This window comes from Pezoporus wallicus, unplaced genomic scaffold (genome assembly GCF_028554395.1).
Source record: "Pezoporus wallicus isolate ANWC-B61680 ecotype Strahan unplaced genomic scaffold, APGP_CSIRO_Pwel_v1 scaffold_8224, whole genome shotgun sequence".
NCBI classification, from domain to species: domain Eukaryota; kingdom Metazoa; phylum Chordata; class Aves; order Psittaciformes; family Psittacidae; genus Pezoporus; species Pezoporus wallicus.
In genome coordinates, this window is record NW_026641935.1 from 841,787 (window position 1) to 861,409 (window position 19,623).

The following is a 19,623-nucleotide window of genomic DNA, read 5'->3' on the forward strand; positions in this document are numbered from 1 at the left end:
ACTGGCTACCCTGGATTTGGAGAAGGCTGAGGTTCTTAAGGACATCTTTGCCTCAGTCTTCACTGGCAAATGCTCTGACCACACCACCTAAGTCTTGGAAGGCAGACGCAGGGACTGTGAGAATGAAGACCTTAGGCCCATTGTAGGAGAGGAACTGGTTCAAGACCATCTTTAAGAACCTAAATGCGCACAAGTCTATGGGACCTGATGAAATCCATCAGCAGGTCCTGAAGGTGCTAGTGAATGAAGTTGCTAAGCCATTGTCCATCATATTCAAAAAAACACGGCAGTCAGATGAAGTTCCCGATGACTGGAAAAAGGAAAATATAACCCCCATTTTCAAGAAGGGGAAAATGGATGACTCAGGGAATTACAGACCAGTCAGTCTTACCTCTGTGCCTGGCAAAATCTTGGAGCAGACTCTCCTGGAAGGCATGCTAAGGGTCATGAAAAACAACGAGGTGCTTGGTGACAGCCAGCATGCCTTCACTAAGGGGAAATCCTGCCTGACCAATTTGGTGGCCTTCTATGATGGGGCTACAGAGCTGATGGACAGGGGTAAAGCAGTTGATGTCATCTACCTGGACTTGTGCAAACCGTTCGACACTGTCCAGCATGACATCCATGTCTCTAAATTGGAGAGATGTCAGTTTGATGGATGGACCACTCGGTGGATAAAGAACTGGATGGATGGCTGCATGCAAAGAGTTGTGGTCAATGGCTCAATGTCTGGCTGGAAATCAGTAACGAGTGGTGTCCCTCAAGGATCGGTGTTGGGACCGGTCTTGTTCAACATCTTTTTCAGTGACATGGCCAGTGGGATTGAGTGTGCCCTCAGCAAGTTTGCCGATGACACCAAGCTGTGTGGTTTGGTTGATATGCTGGAAGGAAGGGATGCCATTCAGAGGGACCTTGACATGTTTTGTGAGGTGGGCTGATGCCAGCCTTACGAAGTTTAACCATGACAAGTGCAAGGTCCTACACCTGGGTCGGAGCAGAGAAGAGATTCAGAGCAGGCCTGCAGAGAAGGACTTGGGGGTGTTGGTTGATGAAAAAATGAACAGGAGCCGGCTTCAGTGTGCGCTCGCAGCCCAGAAAGCCAACTGTATCCTGGGCTGCACCAAAAGAAGCATGACCAGCAGGTCGAAGGAGGTGATCCTGCTCCCTCTACTCTGCTCTTCTGAGACCTCACCTGGAGTATTGTGTGCAGTTCTGGTGTCCTCAACATAAAAAGGACATGGAACTGTTGCAACAAGTCCAGAGAAGGGCCATGAGGATGATCAGGGGACTGGAGCACCTCCCGTATGAAGACAAGCTGAGGAAGTTGGGGCTGTTGAGCCTGGAGAAGAGAAGGCTGCGTGGAGACCTCATAGCAGCCTTCCAGTATCTGAAGGGGGCCTGTAAGGATGCTGGGGAAGGACTCTTCATTAGGGACGGTTGTGATAGGACAAGGGGTAATGGGTTCAAACTTGAACACGGGAAGTTTAGGCTAGACGTATGGAAGAAGTTCTTTACTGTGAGATTGGTGAGGCACTGGAATGGATTGCCCGAGGAAGCTGTGAATGCTCCATCCCTGGCAGTGTTCAAGGCCAGGTTGGACAAAGCCTTGAGTGACATGGTTTAGTGTGAGGTGTCTCTGCCCATGGCAGAGGGGTTGGAACTAGATGATCTTAAGGTCCTTTCCAACCCTAACTATTCTATTCTAAATGTCTCCCACACCAATCTATTTTCAGCATGAATACTCATGAACTGTTTCCTCCAAAATTATCTATATATCCAGTAACACTGCTGCCAGGAGGTGTCTCTGTGTGCTGCAGGTCCATGGTGAACAGGGGAAATAAGCACTGACATCAAGAAAAGCAGCAGTCTAAACTCTTGTGTGCATAGTTGCTTTGATAATTACATAATATTAAGGAAAGCAAGAAGATCTCTCTGTATATGACAAGTCTACTGCTGGTCTTTAAGGTTCTTGAGGCTGGAATGAGCATCCTGTGTCTGGAAGGAATTTCCACTATAGAAAATACATGTGGAATCCTGAAATGGTGATAAACACATTTCTTAATTACAGTGAAGATCTAAAGATGTTGTAATAACTGATGAGCTTTCATTTCAGTATTCTGCAAGAATTGCTAACTTGACAAATGCTTCTTGTAGGACCAGCTTCATAAAATATACTCATTTGTATTAGAATTATTAGTATACTATGGTTTCATTTTTTCTTCTATTTGACTGTCATGCTGTGTACTCAGATGCTAAAAGCAAACAGACGACTACTTTGCCAGTGCTGGAATTCTCCTTTTTATGTTCCTGTCCAGTTTTAAAGAGGACTCCTTTACAATGTTGTAAAGATAAGCAGTATCAGCCTCATTAGCAGAAGTTTTAAGATCAAGCCTCCCAAACACAACTTTATAATTTAACAGCATTTGAACACAGATAATTAAGGGTGTGAGTGGGCTGGCAAATCCATGCTGCAAGATCAGAAAGAAGGTAGTTACAGTGCTGGAGGTGGATAATCAATTCACTACCTTCCTTTTCCTGATGATTAAAACTATAATGATCTGATTTTATTCTTCTAAATAAGCTAGGCCCTCCTAACTTTAAAAAAAAAAAAAAAAAAAGCACTATGCTCTTTGTAATTATGTATCTCAGCACTTACTATTTCTAGTTCAGCTACTAGAGCAAGAATAGATATAAATCATAGGACCTAAGGCGATACCAGTGGGCTCTGTACTCGTTAATACAATACAAAGAGGAAGAGACTGTCTGACCCCTACACACGTTTCATTGTTTGCTTGACCACATTCAGCAGTCATGTCCCTGGAGGCAGGCTTCAGCAGCCATTTTAGCCAAAATTCCTCAATCTTTGTATGTAAATTACAAATGCAGAGACTGATTAGCAAGTATCTGAGTGTTCTTGGAAGAGCTTACATAAAGTTTTGTGACTTTATTTTGACATGATTATTTGCCTTGTGTTGTATTCATTCATGGTAGAGTTCCACTGGGCTTGGAAGGATTACAGCTGGGATGAGTTTGGTCTTTGTGTATGTATGGCTAATACTCTCTATACCTCTAAAAAAAAGACTTTTCCTTGTTTGCATTCCTTTGGAATGTGCTAGCTGACACTTTTTTTTTTCCCCTTGCAGTGTGAATAGTGATTCAGGAGTTTAAGGTAAACCTAGTTAAAACTGGCAATTCATGAGATGCGGGGAGCTTCTTTCTCCTCTAAGTCTTGTAACATTTTGATGCTCATCTAACAGCTCCTAATTCGCAAATCTTATGATCATCACAGCTCCCACTTAATTTAAACCCACACAATTGCAGAGGGGGAGAAAAGGGAAGGAAGAGGTCCTAGCTCTTTTGGTTGCAGAAAAATACTTCAAAATAGTCCACCTAAGAAAGCTCTACATGAACATCAGACTTGCACTGCATGCAGATGCACTGTATTTTATAATGGTCATAATCAGATAGAGATATTCCATGAACACCTGGAACAGACAGGGATGTCCACACTAAAAGCAGAGTGAAAGTCAAGCCATGTTAGGTCCCAATCATGAAAGGCTTCAATCCCTGCTCACACTTTCCTGTGATGTGAGCACAGAACAAGAACTAGATCTTTGCCCAAGTCACCAGGCTAAGCTGATCACCAGACACTGATCACCTCACGTAACAGCTACAGGAAACAAAAAAATAAAGAACAGCAAGAGCTCAGAGGCATCAGAGACATCAGAGTCAGCAAGGCCAAGGCAAAGCACTGCCCTCGGCACAGACCAGTGCACCATCCATCAGGGCATGCACTTAACCTCCAGTACCGTTTGATTACCACGGCAGAGAGACAGTGTGCGGCATGCTGTATAAGAAAGCAGTGGTGCTTGTGGACAGCCTGTTTCCTTTCCAAACTCTGCAAATATCACCCAAAAGCCTGCCAGTTTCAGCAATGGATATGCATGAAGGCCCTGTGATGGTTCCACAGAATATGATAATATGATTTGCCATATGTCTGGCAGAAGCAACAACCCTAGTCACTTCATTAATTGGACTTTTTATTTTCTCTCTCTACGCACTACTCTTTGCCTTCTGCATATTTTGTACATATGGATTTGACGTATTTTAGTGTATCCTCATGGAAATCCTCATTCCTGTATTTATAGTGTTGGACCAGAGATGTCTTGCTGCACTGTTTTGTTAATCCAAAGCACATCTTCACCCTCAGTCTTCAGGAAACAAGTAAGTATTCTTCATAAATACTTCAGCAATTCTGCTTACAAAGTGAGCCCTATCTCTGTGAGAATCAAAACTGCCTCTTTGACAGTAAACAATATCCTCCTCTAAGCCATAGTCATCCTCCACTTTTTTCTGCAATAACATCAAATCTTTTCCATTCATGGCTTCAGATATCCTAATGTCACTAATTTTTCTAGGCTGCATGAACTGCAGCCTAAAGCATCATGTTTCTTACTGACCTTCCATCTCCACTGATATGATCTACCTTGCCCTCCTTTGCTGGTTTTCAGACATAAAAACCAGACCAAGTATTAGCAAAAGGAAAAGAAAAAAGAGGCTGTTCAGAAAGCAGAAATTGCAGAAATTCTGTGCTCTCCACTACTGCAAAAATTTCTGTCCTATCAGATGTAAATCCTTTCATTTTTTCTACAAGAAAAAAAAAAAAAAGACTAAATAGTACCTACATTTACACTTGAAGGCTTTTGCTAACTGGTAAGCAACAATCTGAAAATTCACAGATGAGCATCTGCTTTATTAGGGCTGAGCTTTAACAAAAATAATTCAGTATATTTCACAAAGCTTAGATAGAGACCTAAAATCAACAGAAATCAGTGTCGAAGCTCACTGAATTGTCATTGGCATGCCATTTCACCTTTAAGACATGAAAATACCTTTGTAAAGTTCCTGCGTTGGCACAGTTTAATTAAACAGAGTAAAAGAGATTAAAAAAAAAAAAAGTTTGAAAGAGAAACTAGTCCAAAAGTGTAATGCAGCTTGAACTGCTCTAAGCTAACATAACATCATTAAGATTTTTGATTTAATGGAAAACCTCACTCAAACTTTCATGACCTGCAAAGTTACTATGCATGGAAACTATCAGCCGTGTCTGATACAAATGCAAGGATATGTCACTTAAACTAAAACTCAAAGTAGTATTTAATGCTGGTTGGATCACAATATTTAATCATAACTTCTCATTTAAGGCCTTAGTCCTGCAAAGACATCATAAACATACAACCAGTTCTATGGAACCAGGAGCAAGGCTTCATATTTTAAAATTAAGCCACACTTTGTACAGAACAAGGCAGAATTTAAATCCTCTACTTACTTGCAATTGTACCTTTGTTTGTTTGTCAAGCATCCACTGAGTCTATAAACTAACAAATGCTCTAGGCTCCTTAGTATAGTAATTTCCTGCTTATTTTTTTTAAACAAGAATTATACTCATCCTTGTTTCTGTCTTTTCAGGACAGGAATATTTTTACACAGGACAAATAAACATCCTGTTGTAGTTCATTATTAATTGAATTTTATACATCATGCACCACTTTCAGTGCATTGCTCTTTGTTAAGAAACAACCTAACGAAATTACTACACATGAGCAATCACCCTCCACTAGCCTTTAATCAGACCTCCACATTTCATCTACATGGATCTGTTGTGCAGGGTTACACATCTGTAATGAATTCACTTGACAACATTGCCCACTTTTCTGCAACCTGAAGATTTATTAATGCCAGCACTTCATTCCCAAAGGAGCAGGCTTTATGGAAATTGGTGACTTTATTGATGTATCAAGTTTTAGCCATATGTCAGTCATTTTATCCTACTTAAAATGCAGCTACCTCTGAGTACAGTAACAGCATATTACAGCAACGCTATATCAGGCTAAGGAGAACTCTGTAACACTTTTTGAGAACAACACAAGAAATTTAAGTACTGACAACATAACTCAGCAAGCTGGAATCTGGACAGCATGCTGAGATCTCCTAGCACATTGCAAGAAGTGCTAGCAGGCTTTGAGGGTTAATTTACACAGTGGGTGTAAACTCAAATGCATTCCCACTTTGTCCTCACAGTGAGATGCTAGACATGGACCTACCCTGCTCTGGAAACCGTAAATGTGAAAATGTGGCACTGTGTCCACACTTGTGAGGTTTAACCCTAAGCAGTAACAACTGCTTACCTTGCTTGTTTTCTGAGGACCTGGTAAAAGCAGTTTGAAAGGGTTTGGTTTTTTTAATGATTCTGTTGAAAGTAAATCACTCTCCCAAACAACACACACCTACATGGACAAATTCTGCCTAGGTTTATATTCCATTGTCCCAGCTTGCAAGTTTCAGACTAAGCAAGAGGCAGGTTGGTAGAAACCAGCTCGAATATATAAAGCAGTGATATGCTATGAACTGAGTAATGCAGAATAAATGGGTTTACCATACAATGTGGATTGACATCAGGCACGCCATATCTCTCATATTTAGCTGAGCAGAGTCAGTTCTAAACCACGTGGCGTTTGTGAGGAAATTTCCACAAGGAGTTGTTACATGACAGGACTACTGCAAAGTAACATCACAAAGATGCAGCCATGCAGAAATGGGTCCCAAAGAATTTGCTTTGCTGCAACTAAGACAATTACCATCCTTTCTAATTTCTAATGGTTAGTGAAGTTTTACTTGGCAAAACTGGGCATTTAACTTTGCCCATTGTGTTATCTGACAACAAGACCTACAGGCTCTTGACACTTAACAGATTTACTACTGTTCAATCAGGTTTCAGGAAGTCCACATTGAAGTAGCGTCCAAGCTGTTAAAGTCACTGTTTCTAGTGCTCAGAGTAGCTGCCACAAGGACTGCATATAGGCAGTTTTCCACCCCCTCCACTGTTTAGCTCTACTGTGTCTTACAGACACTCCTAGACTGAGACAGCAAGGGAGCAGATGGAGAACTTGCTCCTACCCTGGCCTCCTCCCAGGATGGCACAGCTCACCAGCTGGAAGAGCAAAGCCAGCACTGTGTGCACTCAGGTCCAGAGGGAGCCAGCGAATCCGCCCAAGAAACAGACTTCTGCCTCCTCTAGAAGATCTACAGCCAACACTGAGTTATTCTGCACATCAGATAATCATTCAGCATAAGTACACTGGTTTAACATGCTCTGTCTGATAATGTTGATGATCTCTTGGCCCCAGTTCTCGGTGCTTTGACGGCAGCAGGATATGAAAAAATGAAGGGCATGAGGTATGAAAACTTCCACTTTCCCCCTGAGAACAGGGTAAAGAAAAAAAAACTTGCTTTTTTTTTTTTCTCTTGGATTAAAGTTTAAATGGTATCAATATCATTGTTAAGGCTGTGATTTTCCTTTTCTCTAGAAGCTTCTCTGATTTACGGGTCAGGGAAACTGTTCAATACTGTCCTTATGCCCTCTTTTGCCTCTCCATGTCAAACACCACTCTTCTCTCAGGGGGAAGGAAACACCCGGCCCCCAACTCTAGGCTCCCCTGATTCAGACCACTTTTCTACTTCATCAAAAGTGTGCATGGCTGTATTTCATGTCCTCCCTGTCCCATGCACATGGCAAAGTGGCTGCACGCCCTCTCCCATGACAGAACTGCACCCAAATTGGACCTATAAACCTGTCCTCAAAGAGCTCTTTCCCTATGCACCGGTACAATTTCTCATGGGGGTTGCTCCTAGACTTTGCTCATTTGAGGTCTTCCAAATTGTCTTCCAGGTGAGGCGTCCCTGCCCATGGCAGGGGGGTTGGAACTAGCAGATCTTAAGGTCCTTTCTAACCCGAACCGTTCTATGATTCTATGACCCTATGACTGTTTCTCTACATACTGACTTATGAGCCAGCTGCACCTTCTCCCGGTCTCCTTGCCCTCCCCCAAAGCCATGCCTGGGGTTCCTGCCCCCAAAACTGCCCCTCAGCTCCCACCCAATGTCATACCTGGCATTGACTGCGCCGCTGCCTCAGGAGTGGTGGTGGGGGGCTGCTGCTGGCTGGAGCTGACCTCAGGCTCGGCACCCACCGACGGCGAGCTGGCCATCTCGCCGCCTGGGGCCGCCTGCGGGGCGGGCGGGAGGGCGTCCTCAGCGGCCGGCAGCTCCTCCTGACCAGGCAGCTGTAGGGCTGACAGCGGGATGCTGATGGGCTTCCCAGAGGCGGCGGTGGCGGCGTTGGAGCTGGTGGCTGGCGCCTGCAGGGCAGCCACGGGGCCACTGCCTGCCCCCCGTGCTGGGGAGGCCAGGGGGCCCCGGAGCGGCCTCTGTGCGACCAGCCTCGGTGGGCCGGGTGGGGAGGTGGAGGGGTGCTGTGGATCAGGGTCGGGGCCCACCGCGGGCTGGGGCAGGGCCCTGGCAGGGCCCAGGCAGGAGGGCCCGGCCTGGGTCTGAGGCTTGGGCTTGGACATCTGTGTAAGGGCCAGGGCCGGCCCGTCGGCGCCGGCAGTCAGCTCAGCATTGGCCACTATGTAGTAGTCCTCGGGGAGCTCCTGCTTGATCTTCTTGAGGAGCACCTCGCCACCGCCCTCATCAGCAGGCTGGGCCTGGGCAGTGGTGGGCTGGCTGGAAGCTGGCCGCTTGCGGGGGCCGGCGGGGGCCCGCTGGGTGTGCGGCTCAAAGTCACTGTCCTCATCGGTGACGGAGGACTCACAGACCATGTCGAAGAGGGTGGCCTCATCCTCATACTCCTCCACGGGCTCACCCAGCTCCGACGGCTCGCTGCAGTAGGAGAAGTCGCAGGAGTCACGGGTGCGGGTGCAATCCAGCTTGGCCTTGCCCGACCGGCCTGGGTAGCGCTCCAGAGGGCTGGCCTGCACCTCCGAGGGCACCCCCAGCATGCTGGGGCTGTCTGAGTTGAAGCTGCGGCTGTCCTGGTAACAGACGCGCTCCTGGGATCCAGCCCGGCATGTGGCAGCCAGGGGCCAGTGGTAGGCATGGCCGGCACTACAGCCCCACATGGCAGTCAGATTGCCATGGGACCCCTCGGAGAGGAGGTGCTTGAGGTTGGGGATGAGGCTGCAGATGGTCCCATGGCTGTGCGCCCAGCTCACCAGCTTGGAGAGGTTTTCAGAGGAGGTGTGAAGGCAGTCCTCCATGGTACAGGATCAACGGCGCCTCGCCACTTGGATAGTCAGCTGAAGACACGGTTCAGACCACAGGGTCCTGCCACTCACAGTGCTGTGTTGCCAAGCTCATGCTTGCTGCTTGCCTGCAAATAGAGAGCAAAACCCCGCTCTTCAGCACTTCTAAAGCAAGATCACGTTTGCGTGGGCAAGTGAAACATTTGTAAGCTCAGCTAAACACATTTCACTCATCTCATGCACTCCAAAATACATTTCTCAAAAGGGTGTCTGCTTTTAAGTGGCCTCATTTCTCTTTCTGCCCACAAAAACTCTGCCTTTAAACCCAAGGGAAGGAACATCACTGCAATACACAACTAAAATAAGATAAAACCGTTTTTTAAACAAGGCAGTTCAGTATCAGAGGTGATACGATTTGAAGCTTAAATCTCTGACAAAATCCAAATGCAGCCCAAAACATGGTGACTGCATCCTCATACTTAGGAAGTGAAAATTAAATCCAATCTTAAAACATACAATTTATCTTCCACACCAGTGTGGCAATAAAGCTCCAGCTCAGATACTCCCTCTGCACCTGATGAAATTTTATGACATTTTAATCATTTATGCACGTTTCTCAAATGTATCAAATATCTCTTTTTCAACTAATTTGAGAGGCATGAAAATGAAGGCCAGAAACTTTCATTTCAATATAAGGAAAAAACAATCAAATTCACCCTTTGCTGTGCTACACTGACAGCCATCAGTTGTCCAACAGCTTACAAGAAGTTTAAGGGATGTGCAAGGTTTAAGACATAATTAACCTTCCTTAAACTCTGAGAGTTAACCTTTTGCTTTTTATCATCGTTTATTTTCCCAGATCTAAATAATGAATTCTGTTCAAGAGAAACACTTGCCACTTTCATCAGAACTACCCGGAAATTTGTAGCACAAGGCATGGAACTCGGGTCAAAGCCATGAATCCTACAATGTTTCAGGTCAAACATGAAAATAGAAAACCTTGCAGATGTTCGTCTTTTCCTGCCAGAAACTGCTTCCTGCCCACATTGTACCACTACTTTCCAGGGAAGGTCACATCCCTCACAAGACTGCAAGTCCTCAACTTCTCAGGACTTCAGAGCGAGGACTTTGTAGAAACAACTTACAGTTGTTTCTCTGATCCACAAAAATTTAAGATTGCAGTGGGAATGCTCAGTTGGCCTCTTGTACTGGCTGTAAATCATCCATTACTGTAGGAGGTTGCTCACAGGAACATTTGCTGTTAATTATTTCTTAACTTTTATTTTGCTTATAAAGTTCTGCAAAATGCAAAATGTTGCACACTTCCACATTTAAGCTGCAGTCAATGCACATTTTACTGTTATTCAGTCATTTTATTACTTAAATACTGCAATAATAATTTAGGTTTGTTTTTTTTTTTTACCACAACCAATTAGTCAAACGTCTGTACACTCCTAGAGCATTGAGAAAGGTAGCACAAATCAGTTTTCTCACAGATGCCACTAGTGGGATACTGGACCCCTCAGCAGTCCATCTCTGAGGGGGTAAATTACTACCCTCTACTGCAAAGATCCTCAAGGACTGTGGAAGAAATAAACTGTGAAGGTCTAGCTGACTTCAACAGGTCTAGGTAACTCAAACTCCAGTAGTCTGTAACTACTATGGACCCCAACACATAGCCCTCATCCAGGGTCTTCAGACTGGACAGTCTCTCTTTCTTTACACTGTTGTCATACTTTTAGAAGTGAAGGTTATTCGAGTTGCTGGAAAAGATCAGTAACAAAAAAACTCAAACCATGCAAAATTTCAGGGTTGTTGGGCACAGGATGGGTTGAGAATGTTCTGAAGTTACTGCTCAGCTGAAAGTAACTGGGAACTTATGCTCATTTCCACAGGTCTTTTTGGAGGCTCTCCCTAATATCCCTCCTGGGCTTTGTAAGCATGACCTGCAAGACTCAGATCTCCCATCGTTCTCATTTCACTTGCATTTTTATATAGGCAGAAACGCCCTTTATATTTTTCCCAACTGAAATATAGCATTCGTGTCAATGTTACACCTCATTTTGTTCCCTGTCCTCTTCTATACAAGCATTTTGAGATGCAAAATGAACTGTGCCATGGCTCGAAAACACAGCTGCATGGTGGCTAATGGCCCCTGGCTTCCCTGAAATCAATACAGATTACTACCTGCCTACTTATTTGCTCTACAAAGTCACCTGCCAGCTAGCTGCAGATAACTGTGTTTGCTCTGAGCCAAGGGAGGTGAGCGGGCTATGTTTCAGTGGTTTTTCAGCCTGCATATCCCTGCCCACACACTTTCATCTATCAGGCAGAGGGTGGCCTGTGCAAACCAAAACCAGAGACAGAATGGACAAGTTATACCTACGATTGCCTCCATGAGGTTTGCCATGGGTCTTCCCTCCCTACCCAGGTGCTGTGCCTCACTGGTGGAGACAAAAATGGAGCCAGCATGGGAATTTCTAGCAACAAGGTATTTTCACAACATCTTTGAGATTAGCAGGACATGTAAGGAAGTCCTGAATAATGGATGAACAGGAGAAGTACACCATTAGGAAAAAGAGTTAAAATGGTGTAAGATTCAAGCTTGGTTTTGCAGTAGCTTAACCCAAGATGCATGCACAGGGAACAACAGCTACAATAACTCAAATTCCGGCTTCTACTATTACCCACATGAAACCCCAATAATAGTACATATCTCACAGCAAAGTCTGCAACACAAAGCTCCTTGCATGACCAGTGCTTCTGTGTAGTACAATAAATGCAGTAGGTCCCCACCTTGCAAGCCTTTTAGGCAGTGGAGAAGGCTCCCCTTTTCTGACATACTCTTTTTAAGCATCTCAAAGTTGTTCATTACATTTGTTTATTTTTTTAATCCTTTATTAAAAAAAACTGTTGATATTGACAGGGATCAAAACCCCAAGGGCACTGACATTCCTGCTGATTGGTATATTCAAAGATACAGACTTACAATGCTTCCTGCCACAGAAGAAACGCCAAAAGATGTGAGGAGTAACACCATACTCACGGTGAAGGGGAAAGGAGGGACAGCTGAAGTCAGGGCTATAGTCAGAAGCTACATCAGTGCAAACCCATGGGAAAGCATGGAACTGCTCAATTCCTACGTGACCACAGACATATCTTGGAAGACAGAAAGCCCTATTTGGCTGAAGAACCATTTTCCCCACACTGAAATGAGATCAGGCCAACTGCCATGGTATAGGTTGTTTGTGCAGAGCTGAAAATCCAAATCCATCCATTATTCAGAAGCAATGTGTCTTTGGTTCACCAACTGCTGCAGAAGTTGGCAATGGCACTTTGGCAGGGAGGGACTCTGTAGAAAGCGCAAGCAGCATCATTATCTACCTGGTTTCCTTTCTGCTTGGTCAGACAGCATGATGCTGGCTGACAGTCTGCTCTTGTTTACTAAATCACATTTTAAAGATTATGTAAGTCCTTCATTCAGACTGGCAAGGTTCAGTAAGATGACTCATGCTTAATAACCTGCTACATATACACAGTAGCTGGCAAAAAAACACACTATAGCTGCAGTGTGAATAACAGTGGTATTTTTACTGCATTACAGATGGCAAAGCCTTAACCTTCCACAGCACTTTTCTGCAGTTCAGAGTCTGGCAATATCTAATTCAGAGTGAAGTGTGTCTAGGCTGTGGAAATACACAGGAGCTATCTGGACCCTAAATTAAGAATCCAATTTTATGGCTTGTTTAGCTTTTACGACCTCATTTGCAACATGTCAGTGTAGTGACTAATGTGTACAGAATAAGTGCTATGCCAGAAAGCATTATTGTTGCAAAACCATTCCTTGAGATCTGTAATGCATTAACTAGACATCATTTGATTTGGGAAAAAGAATTTTCTGTATCCAGAATGAGGGTTTGCTGTAGGAGATCTACTTCGTGACCTCTAAAGAGCATCCCTCTTCCATGTTCTAGGATGAGACTTGGCTGAGCTAATTGAATGCCAACAAAATTCTTCCTAGTTTTACACACAACAATAGGAATAGGCCCTTTGTTACAAGCCAGAGAAGAAACACAAGCAACAGTAGTTGGTAGCTGTGGCCACTCTTTCCTATACCCCATGAAGAGAATGAATAAACATCAGTTGGGAGCAAAGACATGGCTAACTCAATCACCTCCCCTTGTTTCTCTCCTTCTGGATGACTGTTGCAGTGAAGTTTTGGTTAGGACTTCATGTGGGATTTTTTCAGGACAGACAGAGAAATCTGTGATATGGCTCCCCTAGAAAGGAGGCAGTAGAGGCAAGGATGCAGGGAAGGAGCTGAATGCAAAAAAATGGAATGAAGCAGTGGGAAGTGCGTATACTGAGGTCCTCACAAGATTCTGCTGCAGTCCATTAGGCCCCGCTGTCAGTCCAGGATTGCAGGCAGTATTTTTCCTTCCCAAAGGAACAGGGTGAAGCAGACTCAGCAGAGCTGCTGCCTCCCTCATAGAGTGCTCTCCAAATACAGAGGCCCCAGCCACGCAACAGAGCATCCAAAATCATGCCACTGCTGATTACCTTCCCTGCTATATCTTATGAGGGGACTGTTACTAACAGTGGAGTTAAAGCTCAGCTTCTTTGCCCCAGTGTTTTGATTTCTTCACTGATATTGCTAAGGATGTCATCAACCTGCCAAATTATTAGGATGGGCAACCACATTCAAAACAAGCTAGCAGACTGGAAGGACTGGGAATAGGTCAATGCATTTTCTCTAGTTTTAGACTTTGGGAGTACAAAACTTATATGCCAAATCAAAGGAGGTGATCCTGCCCCTCTGCTCTCATGAGACTCACTTGGAATATTGTGTACAGTTCTGGTGTCCTCAACATAAAAAAGACCTGGAACTGTTGGAACAAGTCTGGAGGAGGGCCAGAGGATGCTCAGGGGACTGGAGCAGCTCCCATATGAGAGAGTTGGGGCTGTTCAGACTGGAGAAGAGAAGGCTGTGTGGAGACCTCATAGCAGCCTTCCAGTATCTGAAGGGGGCCTACAAGGATGCTGGAGATGGACTCTTCATTAGGGACTGTAGTGACAGGACAAGGGGTAATGGGTTAAAAGAGGGGAAGTTTAGACTGGGTATAAGGAAGAAGTTCTTTACTGTGAGGTTGGTGAGGCACTGGAATGGATTGCCCAAGGAAACTGTGAACACTCCATCCCTGGCGGTCTCCAAGGCCAGGTTGGACAGAGCCTTGGGTGACATAGTTTAGCGTGAGGTGTCCCTGCCCATGGCAGGGAGTCAGAACTAGATGGTCTTAAGGTCCTTTCCAACCCTAATTATCCTATGATTCTATGATTCTATGACATATTACTGAATTTACTTTCTGCCTGAAAGAAAAACTGCAAAGCAGAAAGAAATAGTATAGAAAATAATGACATCTTATAGGCGAAGTTATGAATCCTCTAGGTCTTCTGCTTTACCATGGGGGAAAGGGGCAAATCTCTGTTTCTGATACAAACTGCACACAATCCTCTTTAGCTAGGAAAACATATTCTTAATTGAATGTCTCTCCAGGAAACAAAAGGTATAAATTACAGAGGAAAGGCCCACAAACTCCGGCAAGTTCTGCAAGTCTGTGAGATAGTTTGGTAATGTCATGTGTGCTTAAACTAGCTATGCTCATTTGTCCGTTTCCTTATCTCTTTTGTACAGTTTCCAGCTGGTGTGTTCAAAGGAAAAACAACTTCTCACTTTAATGAAATCACTGACTATTTCCAAATTATGTGAGCTTATACTATTTTTTTATATTTTTAGCTCTGTGAAAACTGATTTAGAAATAAATAGGGACATACAGTAGGAACAAAACAAAACCTTCATTCGAATTTTCCACCTTCACAGTTCTAAGCTCATCCCAAATTTTATATCGATTCAATCATTTGTTTGTAGCAAGTGCCTTCCCTTATGTGTGTCTCAGGGATTCTGTGCTTTTATCTTGGGCTTTCTGAAGTCAGTAGGAGCTCTGCTGCACAATAAGCAGGCCAGGGCTCCTCTCACAATGACTCACAGCTACCATTCCTATCACCAATGAGCAGCACCAAGAATGATGATGCAGGGGGAAGTAGGAAATAAAAATAAGCACACATCTTTCTGGGCAAGAGGTGCTGTTCTCCATTCAGAAAAATATCATGGTTGTCTGTCACACTTGCTACACAAGACCACAGCTCCTCCTCAGCTGATGGTTAGTCTTCAAGGGAAGATGCTCTCAGTGCCAACTGTGGCATGCTTTCAACTACAGCTGTCATCACAGCAAGCCCAAGGAAAGCAGCAAAACCTGTTTGCTGTTGAAATGCCTTCAGCTGGCTGAGAAAAAAAGAGGATTTGGCTGGGACAGTGTCTGGGAGTTTCCCTGCCTTTTCACATGGAAGACTTACACAAGATTATGAGCCTCCCAAGAGCCTGCCTCATTCACAAAATGGAAAGATCTATCCGTTGACAGCAGGGTGGACAGAGGAACAGTATGGGGGCTCAATCCTTAATCCAAACGTAATGCTACAAGCACCACTGCTTCTATTCTTGCATTTTTTCCTCAGCACCCACCTAACAGGAGCTATGTGAGCCTTGCTTTTCACAGCATGGCTGAAGAGTCACAGAGGGACCAGAAAAGTACCAAGAGGAGAAGCAGGTGAAAAGAAGCAGAAGAGATGGTACGTCAGATCTGAGTGATCTGAACAGGATCTAGCCACCTGCAAATCTCTCTTCTCATCCAGATGCTGATGTTTCAGTTTAAGCTTCCTCAGACTCACCTGTTTCTCCCTCCATTCCTCCCAGCTCACTGTGACTCTCCTGACAATTACGCAGACATGTTAATTCATTATCATAAATCGTCTACCAAGACACCCCCTGTGCTTTTCAGGCCTGAACTTCAGTCCTTAGGACTACAGGCCTGATTTGGGTGTCCTGATTTACAGTAAGTAGGATTATAACAGAACAGTATGGAAATGCATGGGACCACTTCTCCTTGCTGAGGAAGGATCTTCCTTCCAAGAAACATTTTGGAAAAGGAAGTTGTTGTGGTTTAAACCCAGACACTAACCCAGCCTCTCCTCACTGGCACAGCATGAGAAACTGCAAAGTCCTTCATCAGGATAAGCGCTACTGACCAACAACTAAAACACTGGTGTGTTATAGGCATTGTTCTCAGACTCAAGCCAACACACAGCATTGTATCAGATACTAGGAAGGAAAAAAATAACTGTTACAGCTGAAGTCAGGACACAAGTGAGCTTCTGCCGTTCATGGATATATCTGCAAAGTTGCTAAGCACCTCCAGCTCCAGAGAAGTCAAGGCACTTACCTTGCATCTTCCTTGCATATGCCATAAAGGACATGCTCTGCCATGCTCTTCCCAGTTCTGTAGCACTAAGGTAATCCTGTAAAATATTAATCCTCCACACTGCTTACAATTGAGCAGTGTACAGCTGAACCCAGAAAAGATTTTAGGATTTTGAAAGCACTGAGTAGTGTAAACATAGTTCTAGTGCTTTGCAAGTCGTGTAAATATGCATGCTCTGCTCAAACAGTTACAGAGGTGTGTTACAGCTCTGGAAAACAGCCGTTCTGAATTGTTTGGCTTCTGGTCCAGGCTCAGATTTTACCCAGGAATTTCCAACAGGTCAAAAGAGCCCTAAGCCACACCTGTAGCCCTCAGAGTGGGGCTGAAGCATGGTAAGGGAGTCAGGCCAACAGGAAACAATAAGACCTCTTGCCCCATTTCTCTCAATCCGGCATCTCTTACAAGTGCTAGAAACTTACCTTCATTTTCAATGACTGCAGGCTATGCTTCATACAGGAGCTGGCATCCTCACTCACAGCAAGCCAAGGGGGGTGGGGGGTGGGTGTGTGACAAAAGCAACACAGCTTTTCAGAACAAACACAGCGTATCCCTGGTTTGCTTTTGCCAGAACTGGGTCTTGCAATAACGAAGCAGGGAGTCTCTGGTACCTCTACTACTCAGTGAGGAGCCTCTGGTATAAAAGCTGTTCTGGGAGAGGAGGCGGATATGACAGTGACAGGGAACTTTGCATCCAGCCAACACCTTAATGGTTACAGCTCTGCTGTAACAGTGCCAGGGTAAAGAGCCAACATTCACAGCGCCTCTATGAGCCTTGCCAGTATGACTGCTCACAGCAACATCAGCACAAATGTGTTGTTGACATTAATGTACAGTGCTATACCATGCTACCAGCCACACAGTTCAGAGGGGTACCTGAGAAGACGCATGTGCATTGTGATTAGTAAAACATGGCAGGGAGTTTTTAAATCAGTCTTGGCCATCTCTTATTTTACTAGCTCTGTATTCAGCAAAGGACGTTTTAAAAGAAAGAACACATTTTCTGGTAAATAATTTCTGAAAAGTATTTCAACAATAAGATTTAAATGTGTGGAGTGTTTGAAAAAATGCCTAGCTTTTACTTAAGCTACCAGGGAGCTTATGTATCATGGCTCGCTTATTTTGTGTTGTTTATTAAAATTTGTTCCAAAATTGCATCTTTCTTCACACCATTTCTCAGGGTGATCTGAATATAAAACCACACCATATCAGACACTAGCATTTGCTTCAGTTTGCAGTTTACAATCATTCTTTAATGGAGAAATTGAAAGACATGCTTGGAAAATCTTTAAAATATGTAATTTTCTGAGTTTACAATGAAGTGTGTGTACGCTCTCCAATTTCAGATTTACAATGAGAAGAATGAAGCACACACGGCCTGAAGGTAAGATGTTTTCCCAGGTCTTTCATTTTTGTAGAAATTGTATTAAGAGAAAGTTTCCATGTAATTTACCAGAAAGAAAACAGGAATATAAAGGTTGACTTGCACATAAAATACGAAGACCAAACTCTCCCATCTTCTTTAGCAGAAAACCAATGCTGTCAGTTCCAGCCCAGACAACTTAACTACACCATGCTATTCTTCACAAACACATGCAAGCGGCTTCTGTTGACGAAAAACTTTACTGTGCCAAGTTCAGTTTGTGTTTTTTATTTGTAGGATTTTTCTCACTTTGGGGCTTTTCTAAACTAAGGGAAATCGGAATAGTGCAACTGTGGCAATATTGAAAACATGCATAATTTGGCTAAATAGTGCCAGTGAAATCACACTATTGACCATCTACACAAAACAGAGGTGTTGGTTTTTGTAGAAAATTAGAACAAGCACAGCAACTTGGCACTTCTGTGTGAGGACGAAGTTTCTCTTTCTATACTAGGATGTACGGGTTTAGGTTTTCTTTCCTTTTTTTTTTTTAATTCTAAATTATTTTCCAAGAACTTAATTCTCAGCAAGAAAAACATTCTGGAACTATCTTTACAGTGCTCTTCTCAACATATCAACAACTATCTTCATCTTTAAACTGCTACCGGACTGAAGTCTGCTTTTTAAAATCTTAAAAAAACCTAAACCCCAACCAAACAACAATCACAAAAACAACAACAACAACAAAAATCTTGGAAAAAGAAGAGTTGCAAGAAAAACATACTTGAAAACATACAGGAAACAAAGAAATCAGATTATTCCATGGACAGGTTTATATCCAACTGTGCATAACAGATCACATGAAGCTGAGTCCCTAATAAAGTTCCTAGACAAGACTTCAACATGATATAGAAAAAACAGTAATAAGAACGGTGCCCTAGAGATGAGCCAGCAAGGATTTGCATTCAAATGTAAGACAGTCAGAAATACTGGGTAACATCCCGTAGTCAACAGCCAGTGGGTAAAAAAAATTAAAACTACTCCATCCAACCATGCACCAATTTTTCTGTTATCCCTAGAAACATCCCTAGGTGTGCAGCTCTAACATAAAATAACTGATCAATTCAGCTTACCTTAAAATTTAAATCAAGGTTTAAAACAGATTACATTTTAGGATTACTGAGATAGGTTCCCTGAAAGAGGCCAAAGAGATTGAAGCCCGATGATGCCAGACCTCTACACAGGTGAGGAGTTGGTAGCAACTCCACAGGGCAAGTAGCCTGTTCCTCTTGATGGAGAAAGTAGGGAGCAGGCCACAGTGCAATGCAGAGATCTGAGGGACAGAGCTTACCCAGGTCATTCTGGAGCTACAGAGGCTTAAACATATGTACATGGAAAAGGTCCCTTTGACTTTGGCTGGCTCAGTCAACCAAGGCCCCAGTTTTCAGAGGCTTTTATGTAATCAAAAGGATGGACAGGCACTGAGTGGGATTTTCAGAGGTTGCTGTAGGTGTGTAAACATCTATAAAATCTGACCTCAAGTGCCTAAAAACCTGAGAAACCTTTGGCAAGGCAAGTCCCAAAGCTTTGGCAAAAAGAGCTAAATTTCTGTTCTTAACCAAGCACACTTCTTGTTTAACATCAATGCAAGATTTGGCATGTACAACATGGAGATTTTGGGATAGTGCATGATTAAGAAACAGAAAGCCCAGAATATTCATTTTACATAGACAAGCACTGGCAGCAGGCACACAGAAGACAACTTCGGAGGAAGAGCTCTATCTGTCATGAAGGGCACTTAAGAGTC

General features: G+C 43.8%; 1 protein-coding gene across 2 annotated transcripts in view; it reads right to left on the bottom strand.

Annotated features, from left to right (window-relative positions):
* Nucleotides 1–19,623, bottom strand: part of KIAA1958 (KIAA1958 ortholog) — a 74,971-nt gene that overhangs the window by 36,918 nt on the left and 18,430 nt on the right. For both annotated transcript variants that reach the window (XR_008974481.1, XM_057426022.1), the window contains exon 2: nucleotides 7,949–9,211. Coding sequence is in view for 1 of the 2 variants with exons in the window: in XM_057426022.1 (XP_057282005.1) it covers nucleotides 7,949–9,098 (1,150 nt within the window). In the remaining variant the exon portion in view is untranslated. The remainder of the gene's footprint in view (nucleotides 1–7,948; nucleotides 9,212–19,623) is intronic.